Genomic DNA, 23,383 nt, shown 5'->3' with positions numbered 1-23,383 from the left:
TCGGTCTGGACAAAGGGTTGGTGGACGGCTTGCCATCAAATCCTATTGAGGTCCAGGGGTGTGGAATTTAATAAAATATCTACTTGTCCATGGGGCAAGTTGCTTAATAAATCTACTTGTCCTGTAACAAAATCCACTTGTCCCCTTTGTGCCATGTAATGTGGCAACAAATTAAGCAACAATCTCATTATATAAGAGTTCTGATATAGCCTTTCCGATTATGCCAGGGTTCATACTATAGTAGTGTTTGAATACTAGCAATTCCCTTATGCTGCTATGTTTCTGCAGGTCTACATACTGGGGCTGAAGGTAGTGGTAAGCAATAGTTCCAGGGTTGGAATGCCCTTTTTAGTCTGTGCAAACCTACGAACGTGCATGTTTTAAGGGTTTTCACCAATTCTTCTCTAATCATTTCCCATACTGAGAACGGTTGGAAATGTACTATTGACAGTGGCAGACTTAAAACTTCTTCCAGGGTTGGGAAAAAGTGGTTGGAGGAAAAGTGAACTTGAAAACATTCAGATTTTTACATAAGCAAATCTACACCTGCACATTTGCTCATGCTAAAATGCAGTACACAATTTCTGGGAGTACTATTTCTTGGCCTACTTCTGTAAATTTTTGTGTATTCATGGTAACTGTACATATGCACTTAATGCAAGGATATATACCACGGATGCACTTTTGAGACTTTCTTTAATAATTGGGCCTCTAATTTGGCCTGGCGTTAACCATGACCTTTAGTTTTGTTTTTTATTCTGTCTCTCTCCGTCTGTCTATAAGCTGGCGTCCCTGTAAGTGACAGTATTTTGCTCTTTTAGAAGGAGCATATCGGCACACAAAGTAGTTTTGTTCAGTGCCCAGAACCGCTGTGGCAATGTGCGCTGACCAACATATGATTTGTTTTGCTTTTGCCGATGCTTGTTAGAATGGTGAGGACCCAGCAGCTCCCACACTGTTAAGCTCTTACAAAACCCATGCCTAAACAAGTCACGCCTTGACAAAACCAAAAGGCTGAACACCAGTTTCAGACTCACTAGCTTTGCCAATGCTTGTTTATTTTTGTTTTCCATATTCGTAGTTAAACTGGTTACACTGATATTCCATTCTGAATATTTTTGGGAAATACTAACATACATCAACATGTTACTAAATGATGCTACAAAGATACGGTACCTACAATCTTACAGTAGTTTAGCTAAATGTTTTCTTTTCTTACATGCATTTTTTTGTGAACGTCTTATTTTGAAAGCAAAGAATCATCACTCTTACTTTCTAGCTTCTGCAAATATTTGCATATAATCAGAGAGCATTCTGGGTGCATTATACAGAGCCTGATATTACTAAACTTTGAAAATGTGTGTACACTTTTATACTGGAACCACTGTCAGTAGTGCACGCTGAGCTTAAAACATTTACTTTTAGTTCTCACCCTAATAATAAAGGCTTTGCGTTAATGAACCATATATACAATCTTGAACCGCATTAACACACATATTACATATAACACACACCTTACCTTAATTGTAGAGAATTCCCTTCCCTGATCAACAATGTGGTACTGTAAACTGGCAGCCAAAGGGTTTATGCTGCAGGTGGTTGGCTCTATTTGTCCCAAGGACAAAATGCACAATAAAACTTGTTGCCCTTGACCTCAAACAATATGTCCCGGGCGTCGGGCTATAGGAATTCCACATCCCTGAGGTCACATGTGAGCCAGACTAGGGTGCCCTTGGAATCAGTCGTTTGGATAGTGCACTACGTGTTGCTCCTGTGTCTACCAGAAATGGTGACTTTGTGCCCAAGACCTTTGCGGTAACATAAGGGCCTTGCTGATCAACATAGAGCTCGACTGGATCCCTCCCTTGCCCATGGCTGTCCTATGCAAAGTCGTAGGTGTGGTCGTAATCTGACTGTTGGTACTGATTCTGTCTGGGATGATCAAATGCATTCGTTCCTCCTGGCCTTTCTTCGCTAGCGTCATTTATGTACCCTCTCCCGCGTCCTCTTCCTCTCTGTCCATTTACTATTTCCCTCGCCCCTCTGCCCCTACCAGTTCCTAACGGAACCGGGCATTGGGACTTCCAGTGTCCATACTCTTTACAAAACGCGCCTTGATTCTGTCCTAAGTCCCGACGTCCTGTGTATGGCGTCGATGAATCATTTCTGGGTGGCTGCGCTCTAGGGGCATTCTGCGGATATCCTCCCTTGTATTGCTCCCTTCCTGTATTCGCCCCTAGAAGCTGTGCTATCATAACTCTTTCCTTCAAGTCCTTCTTTTTCTTTTCTGTAGCCCTATCATTTTCATTTTTCTGGTGTTCGTAGTCCTGGGCCATCTGGAGGATGGCCGCTGGTTTAGAGGCTGCCCAACTGCTTTCGCTGGTCTGTAGCTTCTGTAGGACTTCCGGCAGCAGCCCTTTAACATAATTCTGCACGAACAAGTGATGTCCGGTTGTGGTGGACATGTCTTGTCCACTGTAATCGGAGAACACCGTTTTGAATCGGGAGAAATACTCCGAAACATCTTCTTGTGGTTTCTGGCGGCACGCGGTTACTATTGGACCAGTCTATCTTTTTCTCCGGGATCATAGTTTTTACTTTCTGTACTATCTTGTCGGGGAGGTCTAATATAGCTTTTACCGGTTTCTGACCAGGGTTTCGTTGTTTGTCTAGTATACCGATTTGTTCCCAGGTGTGACGAGCAGCTCTTTGTGACATTAAAACCTGAGAAGTATGGACATTTTTCATAAAATGTTTTTGAGCTACCCTTTGGTGGTGTTGGACAATGTTCCCATAGATTATAAGTTAAAACATTTCTAGGGTTTGCAGATTTGTGCAAATAATGATGACCAAAATGATTAAAACAATATATTTCTTCATAATTTGATGAACCATTTAAGAATTCATGTTTTGCAAATTTTGCTGACATTTCTAAGTCTGCCATCATGTTATTAACAGTTTCAAAGTCCCAATCATCAGAAAATGTACTCGGTGACACATCACTCCAGGAAACCTTAAATTGGTGTGGAATCTTCAGCAGCTCGACAGGGCCATAAAAGTCATAATCAGTTCTATCCCATGCTACACCACCAGGTAGAGGAACGGCTGTGAAGTTTACTGATGACAAGTCTCTTTGTTCACCATGAGATGATTTGTGTGGCTTCAGGAGCAAGTTGATGTTCTTACTTGCTGTGTCCATTTTACTATATTTTCCTTCTATCAGCTTTCCCAAACTTAAAACAAGAATGAGCCATAGTAGGAGAAAAAGTACACCTAACACAATCCAAAATTCAACCCATGGTGAAACCAGATATGTATTTGCAAGCTGGTGAAAAAGTTCTGTTACTTGTCCCTTGAAAGTTTTGTTTGTTGGCGTTGTTTCGGCTCACTGGGATCCTCAGAAAAGGTATCAAAGTTGATGAAATAGCCAGAGTAAGTTCTGTCAATTGTTGGTATTGCATCCGGATTATTTGAAATCGCTGGAGCTGCTTGTTCCCTTGACATGTTAGTATAGTCAGATGCTACATCATTGTAGGCTGGAGTTTCTTAACAAACTGTTATTTTGATTTCAGGAGGCACAAGTTCCATGGCTTGATTGCATAGTCCTTATTTTCTCACGGCAGATTCTTCAAAGGTGATGAGTCTTTCAGTTTGAACCTCTTGGATGGTAGCAAGATTTGGTCGCCTGCTACATCTTTGGAATCCACTCGGCCTACTACTTATTATCAGCCACATGGTGTGGTTTTACCAGGTGAATTGATACGGACCGGTTCTCCTTCCTTCCAGCAAGGAGCGGCGATAAAACTGTTCTTAATCCGTGGGCTGCTAGTACAGGTACTGGTTTTCTGTAAGAAGGCCCAAATTCCTTCTTATCCGCTATTTACTCTCTGACCAGATCCCCAATCTTTGGAATCCAGACAGGTCTTGCTGGGACAGGTGGTTTTTCTTCAGTGGTCATTGGCTTTTTTATTGTGTTGCTTAGACTTCTTGTTTCATTTAAGTCCTGCAAAACAGCCAAACGGTCTTTGATATCAAATGTTTTTTGTTCTACCACTGAAGTATGACGATCGAGCTCTTCGACCATCATTCTAGTACCAAAAAGGATTTCATATGGAGTGATTCCACCCAGAGAATTTCTTGGCAGGTTATTAAGACTATGTTGGACACTTATTAGATGTTTGACCCACCCGTCACCCGAACCTAATACCCTGGCTATTATAGATTTCTTTATGTCATGGTTTTTTCTTTCCACACCCGAATTTCCCTCAGGATGGAATGGACTTGAGTACCGCAATGCAACGCCCAAGCTGGCCATGGCCTCCTTGTAAGCTCTAGGGCTAAACGCAGGACCCTGGTCAGAATGTAGCGTGCCGATTGCGTATGTGCCGATAAAGACTCGCAAATCTTTTATAACAGTTCGGGCGTCAGCCGAGCGCTGAGGCCACATCCAAATGAATCTTGTCCTAATAGTTGTGGGACCGCATTTGTCCATGGTGACATCTACGTGTAGAAAGTCTAATGCTCTCTAGCAATAGTGTCTGTACTGGGCTGGCTACACTCTAGTCAGGAATCTGGTGGCGCTTCAAACTGTGATCGCTGTAACAGACATCGCAATTAATTCCAAATTCGTAAATGTGGGCGCTCATCCCTGGCCACCAGTACATCTCTTGTAATTCTAGTAGAGATTTAGAGATCCAATGATGTATCAGACCCTTAAATCAAAGCACCTCTCCGATTCCTGTTTGAGATTACCCTATCCCCCACTCCAGGGATTCGAGCAAAAGGAACGGAGTTTGCATCAATTATGTATTTATATTCGAGTGAATAGTTTAGAGGTAACGCTGCTCCGCTGCCTTTGCTTGTGGCATTGACAGCTAGCATTGTTTCGCCGTCTATTTTTGGTTTTGAATGAGTGATTGCAGCTACAGAAGCCGTTTGCACAGCCGCCTTTGCGGCTTCATCAGCCAATGAATTCCCTGCAACGTGAACGCCATCACGCTGATGACTCAGTGTATGGATCATGTGAGTCTTCTGTAGTTCTTTCTGTAAAAGAACTACTTGTTCCCAAAGCATTTTATGCTTGATTGTGCCACCTTTTGCGTCTTTGAAACTGTTTTGAACCCAATTATGCAAGTATTCATTGTAAAACTGGACGCAGTAATACGAATCACACACTGAGTGTGGGGAATTCGCGATCGGTATTTTCAAGCGCCATCTTGAAAACTTGGAGTTCAGCTCGCTGAGCTGTACAGTCCCCGAGAGATTGAGTTTTTGTGACCAAAGGTCTGAATTTACCATTGCGCCAGCGACCTTTAACAATCGCGCATGCAGCGCTGTAAGCTTGTTTTCCCCCAATCGCGGGTTGTCCTGATCCGCTTGTATAAATTATATATCCGTAATGTTCTAGAGGCAGAATCTCAGTGGGCAGAGGACATTCTTGTTCGTATTGGAGAAATTCTTGTGTCTTCAAGTAGGGGTCAAAAACGTATTCAACGTCTGTTGCAGCAAGAGAATTAACCCATTGTATCCATCTTGGATGTAAAGCTTTTGCATTTGGAATGCTTGCCTTCGTCACTGCCTCTAAGGCAGGTACGGAGTAACAACTTTTATGCGTTTACCCTGTGCGAGGGCTCTCTTTTGCTACTGCAGTTTGAACCGCTGTCAGAATTTTTTCTGTTGAAGTGAATTTCATTTTAGCTTGTGTGTACAAGTGTGATTTGTAAGCTATTGGTACCTTTTCACCTTCATTAATGGTTAGGTACGTGAAGTCGCATCCCCCTGGGATGATTCTGATTACAAGGTTGCGTTCATTTACACGTGTCTGTAAATGGGTTGTTGCTAACATGTCTGTTTGCACTGAACTCAAAATTTCTGTGTGTTTGAGTCCATTTAGTAGGTTTTAAATCAGGTTTGATTAATTCGTAGAGAGGTTCAACCCTTTCTGTGTAATTTAGAATGTAAGTTCTTCAGAAATTCAGGAATCCTAGAACTGACTGTAAGTTTTTCAGCGTTTTTGGAGGTTGGCGCAGCGCACATTTCTCTATAAAGTTTGCTGCCAGGCTTTTGCCTTCACTTGAAAGTTCGTATCCCAAGAATAGGACGTTGAGGTGGGCAATTCTTGATTAATTGAAGTTGAATTTATACCCCTCAGAGGTGAATCCAAGTATTACGGTGTTCCCCCTGATCAATTGCCTGTCCAAGTCGTCATCTGTAAGATAGATGTCATCAACATAAGATAATGCCTCATCATCATAAGTTTGCAGTAATTCTATTACTCTGTCTGAAAATAACCCATTTCTTGAATCCCTGTGGGAGACGACAGAAGGGACGCTGTGTCCCCATTTATTGAGAAAGCGGTCAAGTACCTGCTTGCAGTTGCGATATTTTGACAGAAGAAACCATTTGAAATATCTAATGTGGTTTTATATTTTTTGCACACGATGTTATTCATCAGTGCTGCACTATGTGCATTTTGTACTGCAAAGGTTTTGCAACAAGAATATAAATGTCTGTAGTCCAAAACTAGACGTTAAGTATTGTCTGGTTTGGAGACAGGAAACAAAGGATTGTTCATTGACGAGGTGCATGTTTCAATCACCCCTTGGTATTCAAGTTGATCTAGGATCTCCCTGACCTGCTTTTTAGATTCTTGTTTAACCGGATACTGCTTCTGAGCAGTTGGTTGATTTTTTAACTGGATCTTATGGTGAGGAGAATCCTCATCCCACATGATTTTTAGGTCGAGCTGACGTTAGCATTCATGCGAAGCATGAATGCTGTCAGCTCGACAACTAATGTGATCCGTTTTTAGGAGAGTGGACACCAAAGTGTTACGAGCGTTTTCAGTGCCGGATTTCACCTCGGGAGCGCGCAGCATTGTCTGCAGTGGCAGTGTCAGTTTCGCTTTTTTATTACTTTCGTTTTTCCCGAGGCTGGCTGAGGCTGGCTTGGAATGAACAGGCTTGCCCCCGCGCATGCGCAGAGTAACTCACAGCCCTTGCTTTTACAGACGCAGGCAGGCAGCCCCCACCCCTCTGCATGCACGCACGCACGCACACACAGGCGAGCGCATGCACACGCAGGCACACACATACAGGCACACACACTCGCTCACACACACACACCCCCCTCCTCCACAGTCACACGCACGCACACATACATGCAAAGCCCGCCCGCCCGCACATGCTTTCCCCGCGGCCCCCGCCTCCCCCTTCCCCGCGCCCCCCGCCTCCCCCTTCCCCGCGCCCCCCGCCTCCCCCTTCCCCGCTCAGCAACGCACTCACCGGCTTCCTTCGTGCGGTGGCTCTCCTCAGCTGCAGGGCCCGGCAGCAGGACTCTTCTTACCTCCTTCTGCACCGGGGCGCAGGGTAGGCTCCTGCCTGCTCCGGTGCTCCAAACACGGCGGCTCCGTCCAATCGCGGCTCTTCCGTGGGAGGCGGGGTAGGCTCCCGCCCTCCTACTTCCTGTTTCCTGTTGTCGCGCCGGCCTGCCTGACTTCCTGGTCGCAGGCCGGCAGAGTGACGGCAGTGATTTGCGGTATGTATTTAGTTAGTTATTTATGCATTTTTATATAGCGCGGACTTTACCCGAAGGCGGTATTTATTTATTTATTTTTTTGGGACGCTGCGTGCTGTCCCGCACCACCTCCTGCTGCATTTCCTGCTAGTTGGCGCCCGTTGCCATTGACAATTCTTTTTTATTAATTGATGTCTTGGTCTAGCTTCGCAAACTTTGCAAGGTTCTGCTATTAATTATGAAAAATCAACCCATTGACTTTGAATAGAGGGTGTGTCTTTAAACGGACTTCTTATGACATCTGAGATCAACTTAACTCTCTCTACCCTCTTTAAACTCGTGGAGAGGCTTGCTTGGCTCCGTGTGTGTATCGACCAAACTAGTATTACTAGTGAGTGACCTTTCTTAACATGAGTCTTTTATAATGTCACATGCTTTCCGTTTGAAGCAGCAATTGCTTGTGGCGGTGGGTGTGAGTTAGAAGCACTCCTTAAAAAGGTTACTTAGTGCCGTGTGTTCTTACTGGAGGCCCTGTTTATTATCTTATGGGGCAAATTTCGAGTAACATAGCGTGGTGAATATATCGTCATCACATCCATGAGGTACAACGGTACTAATTTATTTGCAGTCATTCTTTTTTTGCTAACAGTTATGATAAAATAGATGTAAATATCACACTTTTAGGTAACGTTTTATCAACGTCCAGGAGTAATCTGTAAAAGTACGAATGCCCTGTAATTTCTTTGTAAAATTCCAAGGTACTTGCCTGTACCATGAGGAAAACTCAGAGGCACCTGTTGGAATGCAAGCTTTCGGTATTATTCAGTGGCATGTTGGTAAGTGTACCATGGTGTGCCAGAAAAAACCCAAACAGCTTAATTCCCTCACAAATAATGCACTGCATCGATGGTGTAGTGGTATTGGCACTTGCATCGTGCTCATGTATGCAAGTAGTACCATTCAGAGCCGTGTTTACCACCAGATATTTGTAGAATTGTATTTTCATAGTGTAATACCGTTTTTATTAGGTGTTACTGAGCAACTCTGCTATTACCATCGAATATGAGAATGCGATAGACCTGCAATTCTGCTGAGTCAAGGCAACATTTGACAAATGAATTAGGTGGCTGCCGTGCTGCAGTTTTCTGGCACTGGTATGTCGCAGATGAATGCTACTTTAGCAGCCTTTATTAGGTCGAGCCTAGACATGCAAGCAAGCGAAGCTTGCTTGTGTCTGGCTCGAAACCTATTGTCACCCGTAACGTCAACGCCAATTGTCAACGTCAGACCTGCACAAACATCAGACATCCACAAGCGTCAGACATCCACAAGCGTCAGACATCCACAAGCGTCAGACATCCACAAGCGTCAGACATCCACAAGCGTCAGACATCCACAAACATCAGACATCAGACCTGCACAAGCGTCAGACATCCACAAACATCAGACATCCACAAGCGTCAGACATCCACAAGCGTCAGACATCCACAAGCGTCAGACATCCACAAGCGTCAGACATCCACAAACATCAGACATCCACAAGCGTCAGACATCCACAAGCGTCAGACATCCACAAGCGTCAGACATCCACAAACATCAGACATCCACAAGCGTCAGACATCCACAAGCGTCAGACATCCACAAGCGTCAGACATCCACAAGCGTCAGACATCCACAAGCGTCAGACATCCACAAGCGTCAGACATCCACAAGCGTCAGACATCCACAAGCGTCAGACATCCACAAGCGTCAGACATCCACAAGCGTCAGACATCCACAAGCGTCAGACATCAGACATGCACAAGCGTCAGACATGCACAAGCGTCAGACATGCACAAGCGTCAGACATGCACAAGCGTCAGACATGCACAAGCGTCAGACATCAGCCATTGTTATTTGTAATATCAATACATCTAAGTCACGTAAATGCAACACATATTGCATTACAAATGCTATCGCTGTCACATTTGCAAAAGTTAAAACTATTGGCATTGTAAATGACAAAGCTATTAATTTCGCTATTTTCAAAACCAACACATAAATGGGTCATTTACAATACCAATAGCTCAAACTTTCCTAATGCGAGACCTATTGCATTGCAAATGCTTGTTTATAATGCTGGGGCCTGGGCCACAGCCCATTTTCTGGCATAGGTGTATCTTTTTATGAATAGGAATATGATTTGAGAAGGCTGACATAATGATTTCTTCGTCATGAGGGCACTCCCTGACAAATTCAGGTGGCTAGTCTTTTTCAGCCAGAAGAATGTCATAACCCTTAGATAGTTTTTCCCAAAAGAGTGCTTTTATTTTCCTAGTTATGTCCCCCTCTATTCAGAGCGTTATTTCATATAACTTATGTGGTACACTAACCCTGGTATCTACAGTTTCAACCTGAATGTATTCATTCAGGTCCACTGCCTCCAGATGATCCTCCAGGATCTTACAAGCTATGCTAACCTCTGCTGCGCTGTCCAGCATTGTCTGGGCCCACTCCCCGTCCTTGAGTTGTGTCCTCAAGATCCTCTGCATGTCTGATTTTAAGACTTGCTACCTTCTTTTTGCTGAATTGAGTTTTCTTATTTTTCGGAACGTGTTGTTCGTCTTTGGACTTCACGCGTTCTTCCTTGTGTTCTGATCGTCCTCTACTTTCGGATTTCTGCGAGGAAGTCTGAAAGGTACGAGAGGAACGTGTATCAGTATCTTGATATCTATCAGGTTTTCTCAAATTTTCCCTGTTTCTGAGGTTATACCTCTTTTCAGAGGGCTCCTTTTGAGGAGACCTTCCTCTTGATTGAGAACGCTTCTCTTTAGGAAGTGTCTGTCTAGTATTTTCCCACTTCTTTTTAGGAGTAGTGAGATTGTTTTTAATAAAAACTTTTTCAGGATTTTCTGTTAGTTCGGGCTTTACTGGTTTCCCTCCCAAACTATCTCTTCCTATTTCTTCATAGGATTTTTCTATTATTCTGGCCAGTTCATATGATTGCTCAGTTACATCAAGTTCTTTTAGTTTTTGACGTATTGCCACAGATGCTGCTTTACCTTTAATATTTTCTAATATTATAGCTGAGACCTGTTTGAAATCTTTCAGTAACTTCATACCGAGATTTAGAGCAGGCTCTGCCACGTATTTATTTTGAATCTTTTTCAGGACATCTGGTATTACCGCCATAGACGGTACACCATGAGTTTTTGAGTAGATTGCAGCAAAGACTGTACCCCAAGTGTCACAGTCCTCCAGGTGTGGTGTGATCCCCATTGGTAAATAGATTGTTAGAATCCTGTGTTTCTCATGAGGTGTACTATCTGGAAATACTGCCTCAATCTGAGTACGTTTTTGAGCTAACCAGAATGGAATTTGTTCCCTTTTTGTGGGTAATTTACCAATGACTGATTGTATGGTCTGTGGTGTAATTTTGTTTGTGTTCCCTTGATGAAGGGTTTGTTGTGGAATTCTGATAGTCGGTTGGACCGTTAGAGTCCGCATGACATATTGAACCAATTGTCTGTGTATTTTAATTAATTGTTTTAGCTGATCCAACAGTTCTGGACCTGTCATTTGTTCTATGGCAGGATGTGGTGTATAGCTGGCTAGTACCGGCCATGTTGCTCCTGGTCTACCTAGTGGACCGAGCCTGGTAATGTGATTTTGATGTTGTAGTGCGCCTTTAAACAAGAGCTGATGCTCTTGGTAAGTTAGTGGAATTTCAATATCCTCGAAAGGATTGCATTCCGCTGGATGTTCCTCTATCTTATAGAAGTGGAACACGTGTTGTTGGATTTGCTTGTGGAAATATAATCCATGAATAGAATACCTCTGTCTGCCGATATTCATGTGCCTCTATGACAAATATAACCCTACCACCTCTCGGTGATAGGCCATTTTCTATGAGCTTTATAGCTATTGTTTTCCTTACGTTTCCGGGATGATTGTAACATCCGGGTCATCTTGTTGGAGACCTGTAGCGTCTGAACCCGGTCTGGTATTATTTCCTGTGGGTCCACCGTTCTCGGAGTCAGTATCCAACATTTTGTTGAAAGTCTTGCAGAGCAAGTTTCAAGGAAACAAAGATAAGGTGCACAATATATTGGAACACTGTATCCTTCAAAGTTGAATAAAACCAAAAACGACTACATAGGATTTTTCGTCCTACTTAGTTATGGCGGATATTTTATCCTTTAACCCACTCCAGACGGCTATTGGAGTATTTTACGGGAAAAAAGGGGTCTCTGTGAAAAGCACGACTGAGTTACTCTAGTATCTAGCGTTAAATTAGTGCCTTACCAAACGTTGGGCCCCATGTAGTGTAGTTACTATATTCCCAATAGGCTCTGCGCATTTGAATAATATATCCTATAGATGTGACGTAGGACTTATGTCTACTAGGTCTCTATCGAATATATTAAACTTAATTCTGAGTGCCAGCTAGCTCAGAGGTCACTGGAAACGTTCTCGAATTCACAAGAAGGGATTTAGTTTCTGACAACGGCATAAACATGACAACTTTGTTTTCCCAAGATAAAACTGTTCTTCAGAGTCTTGGAAACAATAGATAGATATTTTACTCAGTCATTCGTGCATGCTTCGTTTCACCAGAGGTGCAGAGAAACAGAGAGACAGGCGTTGTCAATAAAAGTATTTATTGAACAGTCTTCTTTCTCAAGCAGAAGAAATTAACTGCTACAATCGTGAGACTGGTTGCAAAGTATAATGCGTACAGTAAGAAGAATATTATAAAATAATACTGTAAAAGCATTGTATGGTTCCTAGACCATAAATAAATACATAAATAAATAAAGACTAAAAGTACTCAACTGGTGCTTCTGAAATACGCCTACCCCGATGTACCTAACCTAAGTCTAGTAAGAGACAAGAAGTAAGTGTGGTGTAGCATAAGTTTTTAGTATTCTTTTGCCAAGAATCTATCCAAGTTTTCTCTTAGCGTCTAATCAGCTCCGTACCTTGGTTTAGAATGAAGGAGGTCTGGTATCTCTCTGTCTCAGGACTCGATTTCCCAACAACCCGCAAGGGTAGCTTGGAAATACTGGAGCTGGATTCCTTGGCCAGAGAAAAGACAGCGTCTCTCTCAGTGCGTCTGCTGGAGGGTCGGCTTCCTTTGGCACTTGCTGTAGCAGGATGCGTCGGGCAAGAAGATAGTCTAACTGCTCCAAACCACCGTGTGTTTGCTATGGCAAGTGTGGGCATATTTATAGCCAGAAGGTGCCGAGTTTGACGTAAAGGTGGACATAATAACGTCATCAAAGAGTCTCAGTTCTTTGAAAACTCCATGAGTTCTTGGACAAATCAATATTCAAGCAAGGGGAAGTCCCTAGCTGCTGAAGCCGAGTTTTCCAAGAAATCGTTGTGGATTTTCAGAACTAGTGGAAGTAGCCATGCTGTATTTGGACTGCATGAGCTATGGTTATAATTTCTATGCCTATATAAGGATATGGTGATTTATACCTATAAAAGGACATGAATCGGCAAAATTACACTAGGGTCCTAAAATGCTATACAACAGGACAGCCATTTCTTTTGCAGTGTAGCCCATAGTATGTTTATTTCATTCTTGGGGAGGCCATTTAGGCACTCCAGTATTCCATTAATTTGAGGATGAAAGACTGATGTCAGTTTATGTTTTATTTCTAAGGTGGCCCAAATGTGTTGGAATACGATATTAACAAAAGCAGGCCAGTTATCTGAGCAGATCGCTACTGCCACGCCCCATCTCGGAATTACCTCAAAGCTGGCTGCTGCTTTAGCATCATTATGTAAACAAGGTCCTTCTTCAATCCATCGTGAGAATGAACAAACTACTACTATAAGATACCTGTAATTGTTGCATCTTTCTATCATAACAACAAAATGTATATGCAGATTTTTAAATAGACCTGTTATTGTTGTGGTGATTACTTTTAAAGTTGGCTTTGGGCTATACTTTTGACATACTGCACATTCTGCAAAGTACATAGTAATAATTTCAGATCGGTGTGAAATAAATAAATCTGCCTGTAATATAGCAAGAAGATACTCTTTTGCGGTGTGTGCTGGAAGGTGTAGTTGCTCTAGAGCAGTGTACAAAAGAACTTGTGGCATAAACATAAATATACAAAGGGGGTCGACCATGCCTGGGGCCAAAAGGGGAGGAACTATACAAAGTAAAACATTTGTAGTGTCCAGTGGAATCTCTGCCCATGAATCACTGATCGCCCCCCACCTCACAGTGAAGGGGAACCATAAATACATATAAATATAGTGTTCCAGGCATGTGGGCTGCTGAATTCATATCTAGTGCATAGATCGCCGCCTAGTGTTGGGTCCGGATGATTGCACATTGTTGTCCTGGAAGAGTCTTCGAAGTATCACGAGATAGGTGGCTCCTCCCCTGGACTACAGTGCGCATGGGCATCGACTCCATCCCCAGATTGTTTTTTCCGCCATTGGGTTCGGATGCATATTTGATCACTCAAGTTCGGAATCAATAGAAACTTTCTTTTTGGCCCAAAGGCCTTTCCTATCGTCGGTATTGTCTTGCGATCGGTGCCCAGTTCTGTTCCAGCTCAGTTCCCGAGTCGGACATCCGGAGGAGTCGCGTGGCTCTTCAGTGCTCGAGGCCCGGTCGACGCTACAGGCCTTATTCGACGAACCATCATGGAACGGAGCCCGTTCAAGAGGTGCCCAGTGTGCAACTCGAAGTATCCTCACATCGATGTCCACCCGGTGTGCAACAAGTGCCTGTCGCCGGATCACGATGAAGCCAACTGTATGGCTTGTTCTCGTTTCCGCTCCAAGAAGACAATTCGTCTTCGGCGCGCAGCGCGCCAGGAGGCCCAGCAGACGGCACCTGACCCGGTGAACATTTTCGATACCGAGGGAGAAGAGACAGACAAGCAGGAAGATCAGGAGCTGATTTCCAATCCAGCGGCAGAGATCGACTCCAACTACGACGCAGACGTAGAAATGCTCGATGCTGAAGAAATCGTCGACGAGGTAGGAGACGACGATGGGGCCTATGGGGCCACGGAAGATAGCTCAAGCGAGGAGCTATGCCCCGTTGAAACAATATATACGGCTCAGGTCGAGGGATCGCCACATGGCCTTACCCAAGATCTTGCACCAAGTTCCACAGTCTCGCCTCCGGGCCCGGCTACGGACACTTCTAAAGAGCCACAACTGGTGAAATCGAAACCAAAAGAGAGAGCTTCGGTGTCTACACAACCGAAAGTGCTAGAAGCGCCGTCGAAACCGAACGTGCGTGTCGCCTTGGTAGGCTCCAAGTCTTCAGACCTGTCGGAGCAGACAAAGCCAAAAAGGGTTATCGGCCCAGCGAAGTCGCTCAAGTGTGTCGAGCCGAAGACGGGGGACACCAAAAGCACTTGTCAAGGTCGTCGACCCGAAGACTTCGGTGCCGAGGGCCGTCGACACAGACAAAGGACTCGGAGCTACAAAGGTTGTCGATCCTGCGCGTCGGCCGGACAAGGCCAAAAGTACTACAACCCTCGAGTCCGCACCTGGTGGTGGCTCGAAGGCACCTGTCGAGTAGACGCAGCCGTCCGCCTCCTTCACGAAGCAGGTGTCGGAATCGTTGAAACGCATTAAGGAAAAAGCTTCCGCTGTCGAGCCGAAGGATACTTCCACGCCGAAGCCTGCCACCAAACCGCACAAGTCGACAGCGCCCATTCAGTTTACGCTGCCGCCGAAAGTGGTGCCGAAGGCATTCGCGCCATAGACGGTCGTCGATGCGTCCATGAAGGTGTCCACGGGGCCGAAGCCTACACCTGCGGTTGTGGGCACAAAGCATCGACAACCCCTGCTGGAGGAGCAGTCGGAACAATTCATCGACGCCGACACCGGTAAACTTTCTATTTACAAACGAAAGATCACCCCAGCACAGCCTATGGAGTCCTACACAATTCCTTTAAAGAAAAAGGATTCCACGGATTCTCCCGTTCTTGTAGAACTGATAGCTCCACGTGGACAGGACACTGCTCCAATCTCGCCCACTTACTCAGAGGTGGAGGCTGGGGAAGGTGACTATGATGAGTATAACTACCCTGCCGACACTGATCCTGAGGATCCACATGACTCATGGGCAGATGCTGCTGACCCAGGGGATCCACAAACTGCCCCAGACACTCCAGTCTATTATGTAAAAACATTGCCTACTGAGGACTCAGCGGCATTTAATGCGCTAATTGAAAGGGCAGCCAAAAATCATGACGTCCAGCTCCATGCTGACCCTATTGAGGTGGATTTTTGGTTTGACACCTTTTCCACCTCTGAGAAGACCGTGAAGACTCTGCCAATGCTAAAGGGTGTCTTAAAACATGCTGCAGACATTTTTAAAGAACCCACAAGGGCCAGGGTTATAAACCCCAGAATTGAGAAGAAGTACAAGCCGGCGCCTGGGGACCCTACCTACATCAAGGGCCAGTTGCCGTTAGACTCTTTAGTTGTTTCCAATGCCCGGAAGAGGGCAAACTCACAAACTACTGGTGATGCTCCTCCCCCTGACAAGGAATCTAAAGTGCTAGAAGCATCAGGGAAAAGGGTGGCGGCTCAAGCGGCCAATATCTGGCGCATTTCAAACACTCAGGCACTCTTGGCCAGATATGACAGGACACATTACGATACACTTGTTACAACACTTGCCGGATGAATATAAAGAGGCAGCAGAGATGCTCATACAAGAAGGGAAACTCATCTCAAATGCCTCTATTAAGTGTGCACTGGACGCAGCAGACACCGCGGCCAGGGCCATTAACACCAGTGTAATGTTGCGGCGACAGGCCTGGCTCAGAATCTCCGGGTTCAAGCCGGAGATACAAACCACCATCCTAAATCAGCCTGTAAACCCTGATCACTTATTTGGACCTGAGGTGGACACCACCCTAGAAAAAATCAAAAAGGAGACCGAGACTGCAAAGTCTATGGGGGCTCTCCAGTCCCAGCAGTTCAGGGGTGGTTCTTTTCGTCGCTCAAGCAATAGAGGTGTTTCCAGAGGCCAGCTGTCCCAGCAAACACAATATAATAAGAGTGGCGCACAAACCTCGTACAACAAACAAAGTAGAGGTGGCTATCGCGGAAACAGCGCTAAAGGCAGAGGTCGTGGAAACAACAGCTCCCGATCCTCCGCCGCCAACAAACAGTGACGCCTTGTCACTGCCCCCGACCATACAACACCAGTCGGGGGGAGACTCCAACAGTTCCTGCCAGTCTGGAAATCCATCACCACAGACAGGTGGGTCAGAAAGCTTATCCAGTACGGTTATTGTCTGGAGTTAACATCCACTCCACCCAACATACCCCCAAAACACCGTCCTATGTCCACAGAGCATTTGCACTTATTGCAGCAGGAGGTACTTGTCATGCTGCAAAAAAGGGGCAATCGAGCTCGTACCAGTGGAACAAAGAGGCACAGGAGTGTACTCCCTGTACTTCTTAATCCCAAAGAAAGACGGGTCCCTCAGACCCATACTGGACCTCAGACCCCTAAACCAGTACATTCTATCAGAACACTTTCATATGCTCACACTGCAGCAGGTTCTTCCGTTGCTCAATCAGGGGGATTTCCTCGCAACATTAGATCTAAAGGATGCATATTTTCACATTTAATTACATCCGTCACACAGAAAATACCTCCGATTCACCATTCAGAATCAGCATTACCAATTCAAAGTCCTCCCTTTCGGAGTGACTACAGCGCCCAGGGTGTTCACAAAGTGCCTGGCGAGAGTGGCTGCGCACCTCAGGAGACAAAACGTTCACGTCTACCCTTATTTGGACGACTGGCTTGTCCAAGCAAATTCGGCCCAGCAGTGCGCTGCCAACATGTCCCACACCATTCACCTTCTTCACGATCTCGGATTCTCACTGAATTACCCAAAGTCACACCTTCAGCCCGCCCATGTGCGGCAGTATCTAGGCGCGACAATAAACACTCTGGCAGCCACAACACAGCCAAATTCAGTGAGGATCAACAGCATTCAATTGCTGATACAAAAATTCAGACTGATACACTCGCTTCCAGCACGAGTGTTCATGCAGTTGATAGGCATGATGGCCTCCTGCATCTTCATAGTCCCGCACGCGAGACTACATATGCATTCGCTTCAAGAGTGCTTAGCACGTCAGTGGAATCAGGCTCACGGACAGTTAACCCCTTCCACGCTGATGACGAGCTGGGCTCGTCATGGCGTAGCCTCCTCGCACGCTGATGACGAGCCCAGCTCGTCACGTAATATGCGCTTTTAAAAATCTCCGCGTACGAGCGGAATTCCGCCCGCACGCATGCGGTTAAGAGACCTAGTGTTGGTGACCGGTCGTGCTTACAACTCTCTGCATTGGTGGAATCCACACAACCTTTGCAAGGGCCGACCGTTCCAGGAGCCTGTGCCACAGATCATCCTAACGACGGACGCATCTCTCCAGGGTTGGGGAGCTCATGTACTCCACTACACAGTGCAGGGACTATGGACAACGCAGCAAAAGAAGATGCACATCAACCACCTAGAGCTGATGGCGATCTTCATGGCAATGAAGGCATTCAAGGTACATCTGTGCACCAAGGTCGTGTTGATCCGGACGGACAACATGACGGCCATGTACTACATTCAGAAGCAGGGAGGTACACACTCTCCACAGTTGTCTCATCTGGCTCAGAGCATGTGGAAGTGGGCCATTCAAAGGAACATCTTCCTCATGGCGGAACACCTCCCAGGCAAGGACAATCAGATGGCGGATCTGCTCAGCAGGTACAGCCACCAAATGCACGAGTGGGAGCTATATCCATCAGTACTCCGCCCGTACTTCCAGCAGTGGGGTCATCCAGAGATAGACCTGTTCACCACAAGGGAAAACGCCAAATGCCAAAGCTTTGCCGCCAGGTTCCCGCACCCACAGTCGCAGGGCAATGCGATATGGATGAACTTGTCAGGCAAATTTGCGTACGCTTTTCCCCCAGCACCTCTAATACCGCTGGTGGCACGAAAGCTAAAGCAACACTCGATGACGCTCATCCTGGTTGCTCCAACGTGGGCATGCCAACCATGGTACACCACATTTCTAGAACTTTCCGTGGTACCGCATCAAAGGCTGCACCTCACACCCAGTCTTTTAACGCAGAGCCATGGCGACATTCAGCACCCAGATCCGCAACAGCTCAACCTGGCGATCTGGCTCCTGAGGTCTTAGAGTTTGGCTACGTCAACTTGCCTCCAGACTGCATGGATATCATACGGGAGGCAATAAAGCCCACCACCAGAGCATGCTATGCGGCAAAATGGAAGCGGTTTGTCATTTATTGCGTAGACCACAACATAGACCCGCTTGACGCGTCTACGCACAACATCATTTGTTATCTGTTACATCTTTACAAATGCAATCTAGCATATGCTTCCATTCGAATACATTTATCCGCCATAGCGGCTTATCTCCAAAACAGGCAGCATCTCTCCCTTTTCAGAGTGCCTGCCATAAAAGCCTTTCTGGAGGGACTCAAACGAGTCATTCCTCCCAGGACCCCACCAGCTCCTGAATGGAATCTTAATGTGGTCCTCACCCGACTAATGGGTCCACCTTTTGAGCCTCTACATTCATGCGAGATTCAGTTCTGAACATGGAAAGTGGCTTTCCTAATAGCGATTACGTCACTGCGACGTGTTAGTGAACTCCAGGCACTAACTATTCAAGAGCCATTCATACAAATTCACTCCAACCGGGTAGTGCTGCGCACTAACCCTATATTTCTTCCAAAGGTGGTTTCACAGTTCCATATCAATCAGACTATTGAACTGCCTGTGTTCTTCCAAAATCCTGAGACAGTGGCAGAGAGAATGCTCCACACTCTTGACGTCAAAAGAGCTTTAATGTATTACATTGATAGAACCAAAGATTTTAGGAAGACGAAACAACTCTTTGTTGCCTTTTCCGCGCAACACAAAGGCAACCCCATTTCCAAAGCAGGTATAGCCAGGTGGATCGTTAAGTGTATTCAAATTTGCTATCAAAAAGCAAAGCGCACTTTAACAATCCCCCCCAAGGGCGCACTCCACCCGCAAGTTGGAGGCCTCCATGGCTTTCCTTGGAAATATCCCTTTAGAAGACATTTGTAGAGCAGCCACATGGTCTACACCACACACATTTACAAAACACTACTGTGTAGATGTGCACTCCAATCAGCAGGCAGCTGTAGGGCAGGCTGTTCTAAAAACACTTTTTCAAACTGCTGAAGCTGGCACAGGCGGCCGCCGCTAATGGAGGGACTGCTATATATTCTATGCACTAGATATGAATTCAGCAGCCCACATGCCTCGAACCGAATATGCTACTTACCAGTATGCATCTGTTCTTGGCATGTAGGGCTGCTGACATTCATATTGCCCGCCCTCCTCCCCGGCGCCTGTAGCGGCTGCAGCACTTACACTTACTCTTAGCATGGTCATCACTCACGGTGTTACTCTCCATCTTTGCCACAATGGCTAAAAACAATCTGGGAGATGGAGTCGATGCCCATGCGCACTGTAGTCCAGGGGAGGAGCCACCTATCTCGTGATACTTCGAAGACTCTTCCAGGACAACAATGTGCAATCATCCGGACCCAACACTAGGCGGCGATCTATGCACTAGATATGAATGTCAGCAGCCCTACATGCCAAGAACAGATGCATACTGGTAAGTAGCATATTCGCCCTAGGGGGTTTGATCATAACCGGAGGGGCAGACGTCCTAACCTACCCACCCTCACACTTTTAAAATATTCTTCCTGTTGTCTTTTGGTCCTTAATCGTGGATCATGGTACATCTGCGATTCACGAGCAAGGATTAATTTGAAAAAAGCATTGCTATAAAGAGGAGACTCTCCCCTTTCATGCGATACCTCACTCAAATTGACAGTGGCAGGCTAGGGCAAAGTTACACGGTCCTCCTCGTTCTGTAGGCTGCGATCAGTGATATTAGTGCACCGCATGGCACGCTGATATCACTGATAGGTGGGGGCTGACGAAGACACCGTGAGGGGAGACTTCCGGTTGAAGCACTGCAGCTGCCCCTGTGACCCCACCCCCGCCAGGAGGACAACCAGTTGCACAGTAAGTAGTGCAGAAGACTGCAACGGTCGTCCATTGCACTAAAATAGTTATTGCTAACTATGTTCTTTTTCCTTTTATGTTTGTATTGCATTCCATTTCTCTATGTTTTTTTTGTTTTCTACTACAACGGTGTTACTCAGTTTTGTAGATCACCTTCGTTGTCAACCAGAAGTTGAGCTTGAACTAGAGCTTGGAGGATGAAGCTCTGTTTATGAACCTGCGTAGACTGTCCTTATAATATACAGGTTTCTCTTTCATTCTGGCTGCCTGTTCATGACCCTGTCTTTGCTATATGTATACAGCTAGTTCTTATTCCCATATACGTGTCACAAATGTAGATTGACTGGACATTTTGAGAAGTCAGAATGTTTAAGGAGGTCAGGTACTTTACTTGAAATATACGCTCTACATCCAGTGGTGTTTGGATTGCCATATCTGCTCTAAAGCAGCTAACTGGTAGCTCTGAATGTGTTTGCAGGTTTAGACAACTTATGTTCGCTCATACATTTTCCATTCTAATTTTCCTCCTAGGTTGATCCTAAAAAGCATCGCCTTCTCTTCGAAGTGTTTGATGAAAACCGTTTGGTATGTTGCCTTTCTTTATTTGTGTCAGTGCACTATAAGCGCAAAATATTATTTTAGACATGGAAATTGTACAAATAAATGGCAGCATTAATCTGTTAAGATATCTGTTAGTCACATGGTTCATTTGAGGGCCTTTTACTTGGTTACTCCCAAAACTGGTTTTTTCTTCGCTGTCACATGTATAAGTCTTCCTGTGTATCCTGGTGCAGTTAAGTGACAAGGTGAAGCACTCTAGGCTATTCCCTCCTTACATTTTAGCTGGGTTCAACTGGTGTAGCTATCCATTAATTAATTCTTTCTGCAATCAATTTATAAGCCTCCTTACTCTCGATGAGAGATGTGCTTTGTAAACTAGATGTTGGGGGAAATGTACAGTTCTATAACCAATACTGACAATTCCAATGGGCCTGGCTGACGTGCAGTTTATCTCTCACCTTTTGCACACACCTCTCGCACTGAACTTACACAGGCACACCTCTCACCTCAGACTCCCATAAGTAAACTGCGCTCCCTAGACCACTGGTCTTCAAACTGTGGGGTTCGCCCCCAGTAGGGGCATGGCATCATCTCTGGGGCTGTGCATTATCTCTGGGGCTGTGCATTTCACTGGAAAACCTAGTCTTCCAGTGCACGAGTACTCATAGTACGGCCCGCGGGCCTCCAGCGGCCCGGCAAGTCTTCCGTGGAGGCCCCCCCGATCTTGCGAACCTCGTACCCGCATTTAAAAAAATAAAAACATTTAAAGAGTGTCTGCAAACACTGCGTTCGGAAGGGCTGTAAGAAATGTGCAGCAGGTCCTGGTAGCAGTAAACCAATGTCCTGAGAAGGTGAAGGGTTAGGGTGAATTAAATAGAGAATAAAGTACCTTCACAATCCAGAATACATTAAGAGGAAAGAGTGCATCCTAAGGTTATTTTATTGATAATGGCCACTCTGCCACCCATCTTGTTTCGATTATCTTGTATTACAGTATTAAAGACCGTTGGTGACGTCTTTACAATGTCAGTCATATATCCGTTGTGGAATCTACAAAAAATGTGAACAAATCTAATTTATGACATGCTAAGGATCTGCAATTAATTAAAAACATCCTCCATGTAGTAGGCTCCTGTGGATTTCTATCCATAACTCGATAGTGGTTCCTGAGGTGTTTAACTTACAGTGGCGGCACGCACGTATTTCTTAACAAAGGTCTATTGAGTGGACGCTTCCACACTCATTACTTACGTTTAACTCGTATGGTTGTTCAAACGAATACGTTTGACAAGTTGCTAAATAAAGACCATGTTTCCTGGACTCTGGCCCTGTCTGGACACGGTCGAGCGCAGACGAGCTTGCCTTTGGTGCTTCTTTGGTGCGCCAGTCCATGCACCGTCATCCGTTAATTACACTGGGCAGAAAATAACTAGAGAGCCAAACAAAGATGGGGACTCATGCTGGCCCATTAATGGCTGTTGACCTAAACGCAGTCAGAGCTGGCTCCAGCAGAAAAGGTAAAATCTAAAGTGCAAAAATGTATGAAAGATTAAAAAATCTTATTTCCCTTTAAAGTCTCCCACTCTTGAAATACATAAGCATTTAAACATTTCCTCAAATATGGGTTAGAAGTGCAAATCAGGAAGAGAAATTGTACTAACTAGCATGACCACGCACATGCAGCCACCTGGGCTTCGGTATACGCATTCATGAAGCACTACTGCCTTGATAGTCTGGTCCGTTAAGAGTGGCATTTTTCCTGCTTAGTCCTGCAGGACTTGTTGGTCTTCATAGACCCACTCATTTGGTAGATACTGCAATGGAATCTGTTCACAAGGTGAGAATTAACGGTTAAAAGTCTTCTTCAGAAAAATTAGTTACTTTCATTACTGATTTTCTCGTGGATACTCTAGCTAGCCACAGATTCCTTACTGACCCTCTCCCACCCCTCCATTCTGTAAACTGGACTGTTTTTCACCCGAAAAGTTGCATATCTAGAGATCTGTATACTGGTCATTCCGGTTTGCTGTTGGACTCGCCATCTGAGCATGCGACCAGTCTAGAAATCAAGTGACATCAGCACGCATGGTTGGAACTTATACGTTGCATTGCTGTTCATTTTCAAAGCGGAAGGATATTTGGCACAGAACTTCACAGTGCCATTTATTGTCGTGCAGGAGAACTGCTCTTATAGTTTCCGAATCCAGTCTCTGGACACC

The 23,383-nt window shown here is 45.3% G+C and overlaps 1 protein-coding gene across 2 annotated transcripts in view; it reads left to right on the top strand.

Moving 5' to 3' along the window:
- Nucleotides 1–23,383, top strand: part of NEDD4 (NEDD4 E3 ubiquitin protein ligase) — a 2,078,892-nt gene that overhangs the window by 298,761 nt on the left and 1,756,748 nt on the right. For both annotated transcript variants that reach the window (XM_078684873.1, XM_078684874.1), the window contains exon 5: nt 21,135–21,188. In XM_078684873.1, the coding sequence (XP_078540999.1) occupies nt 21,135–21,188 (54 nt within the window). The remainder of the gene's footprint in view (nt 1–21,134; nt 21,189–23,383) is intronic.

Source organism: Lissotriton helveticus, chromosome 3_2 (genome assembly GCF_964261635.1).
Source record: "Lissotriton helveticus chromosome 3_2, aLisHel1.1, whole genome shotgun sequence".
In the NCBI taxonomy this organism is placed as follows: Eukaryota; Metazoa; Chordata; class Amphibia; order Caudata; family Salamandridae; genus Lissotriton; species Lissotriton helveticus.
Note: the sequence above shows the minus strand (reverse complement) of the source record. Positions and strands in the feature narration are given on the sequence as shown.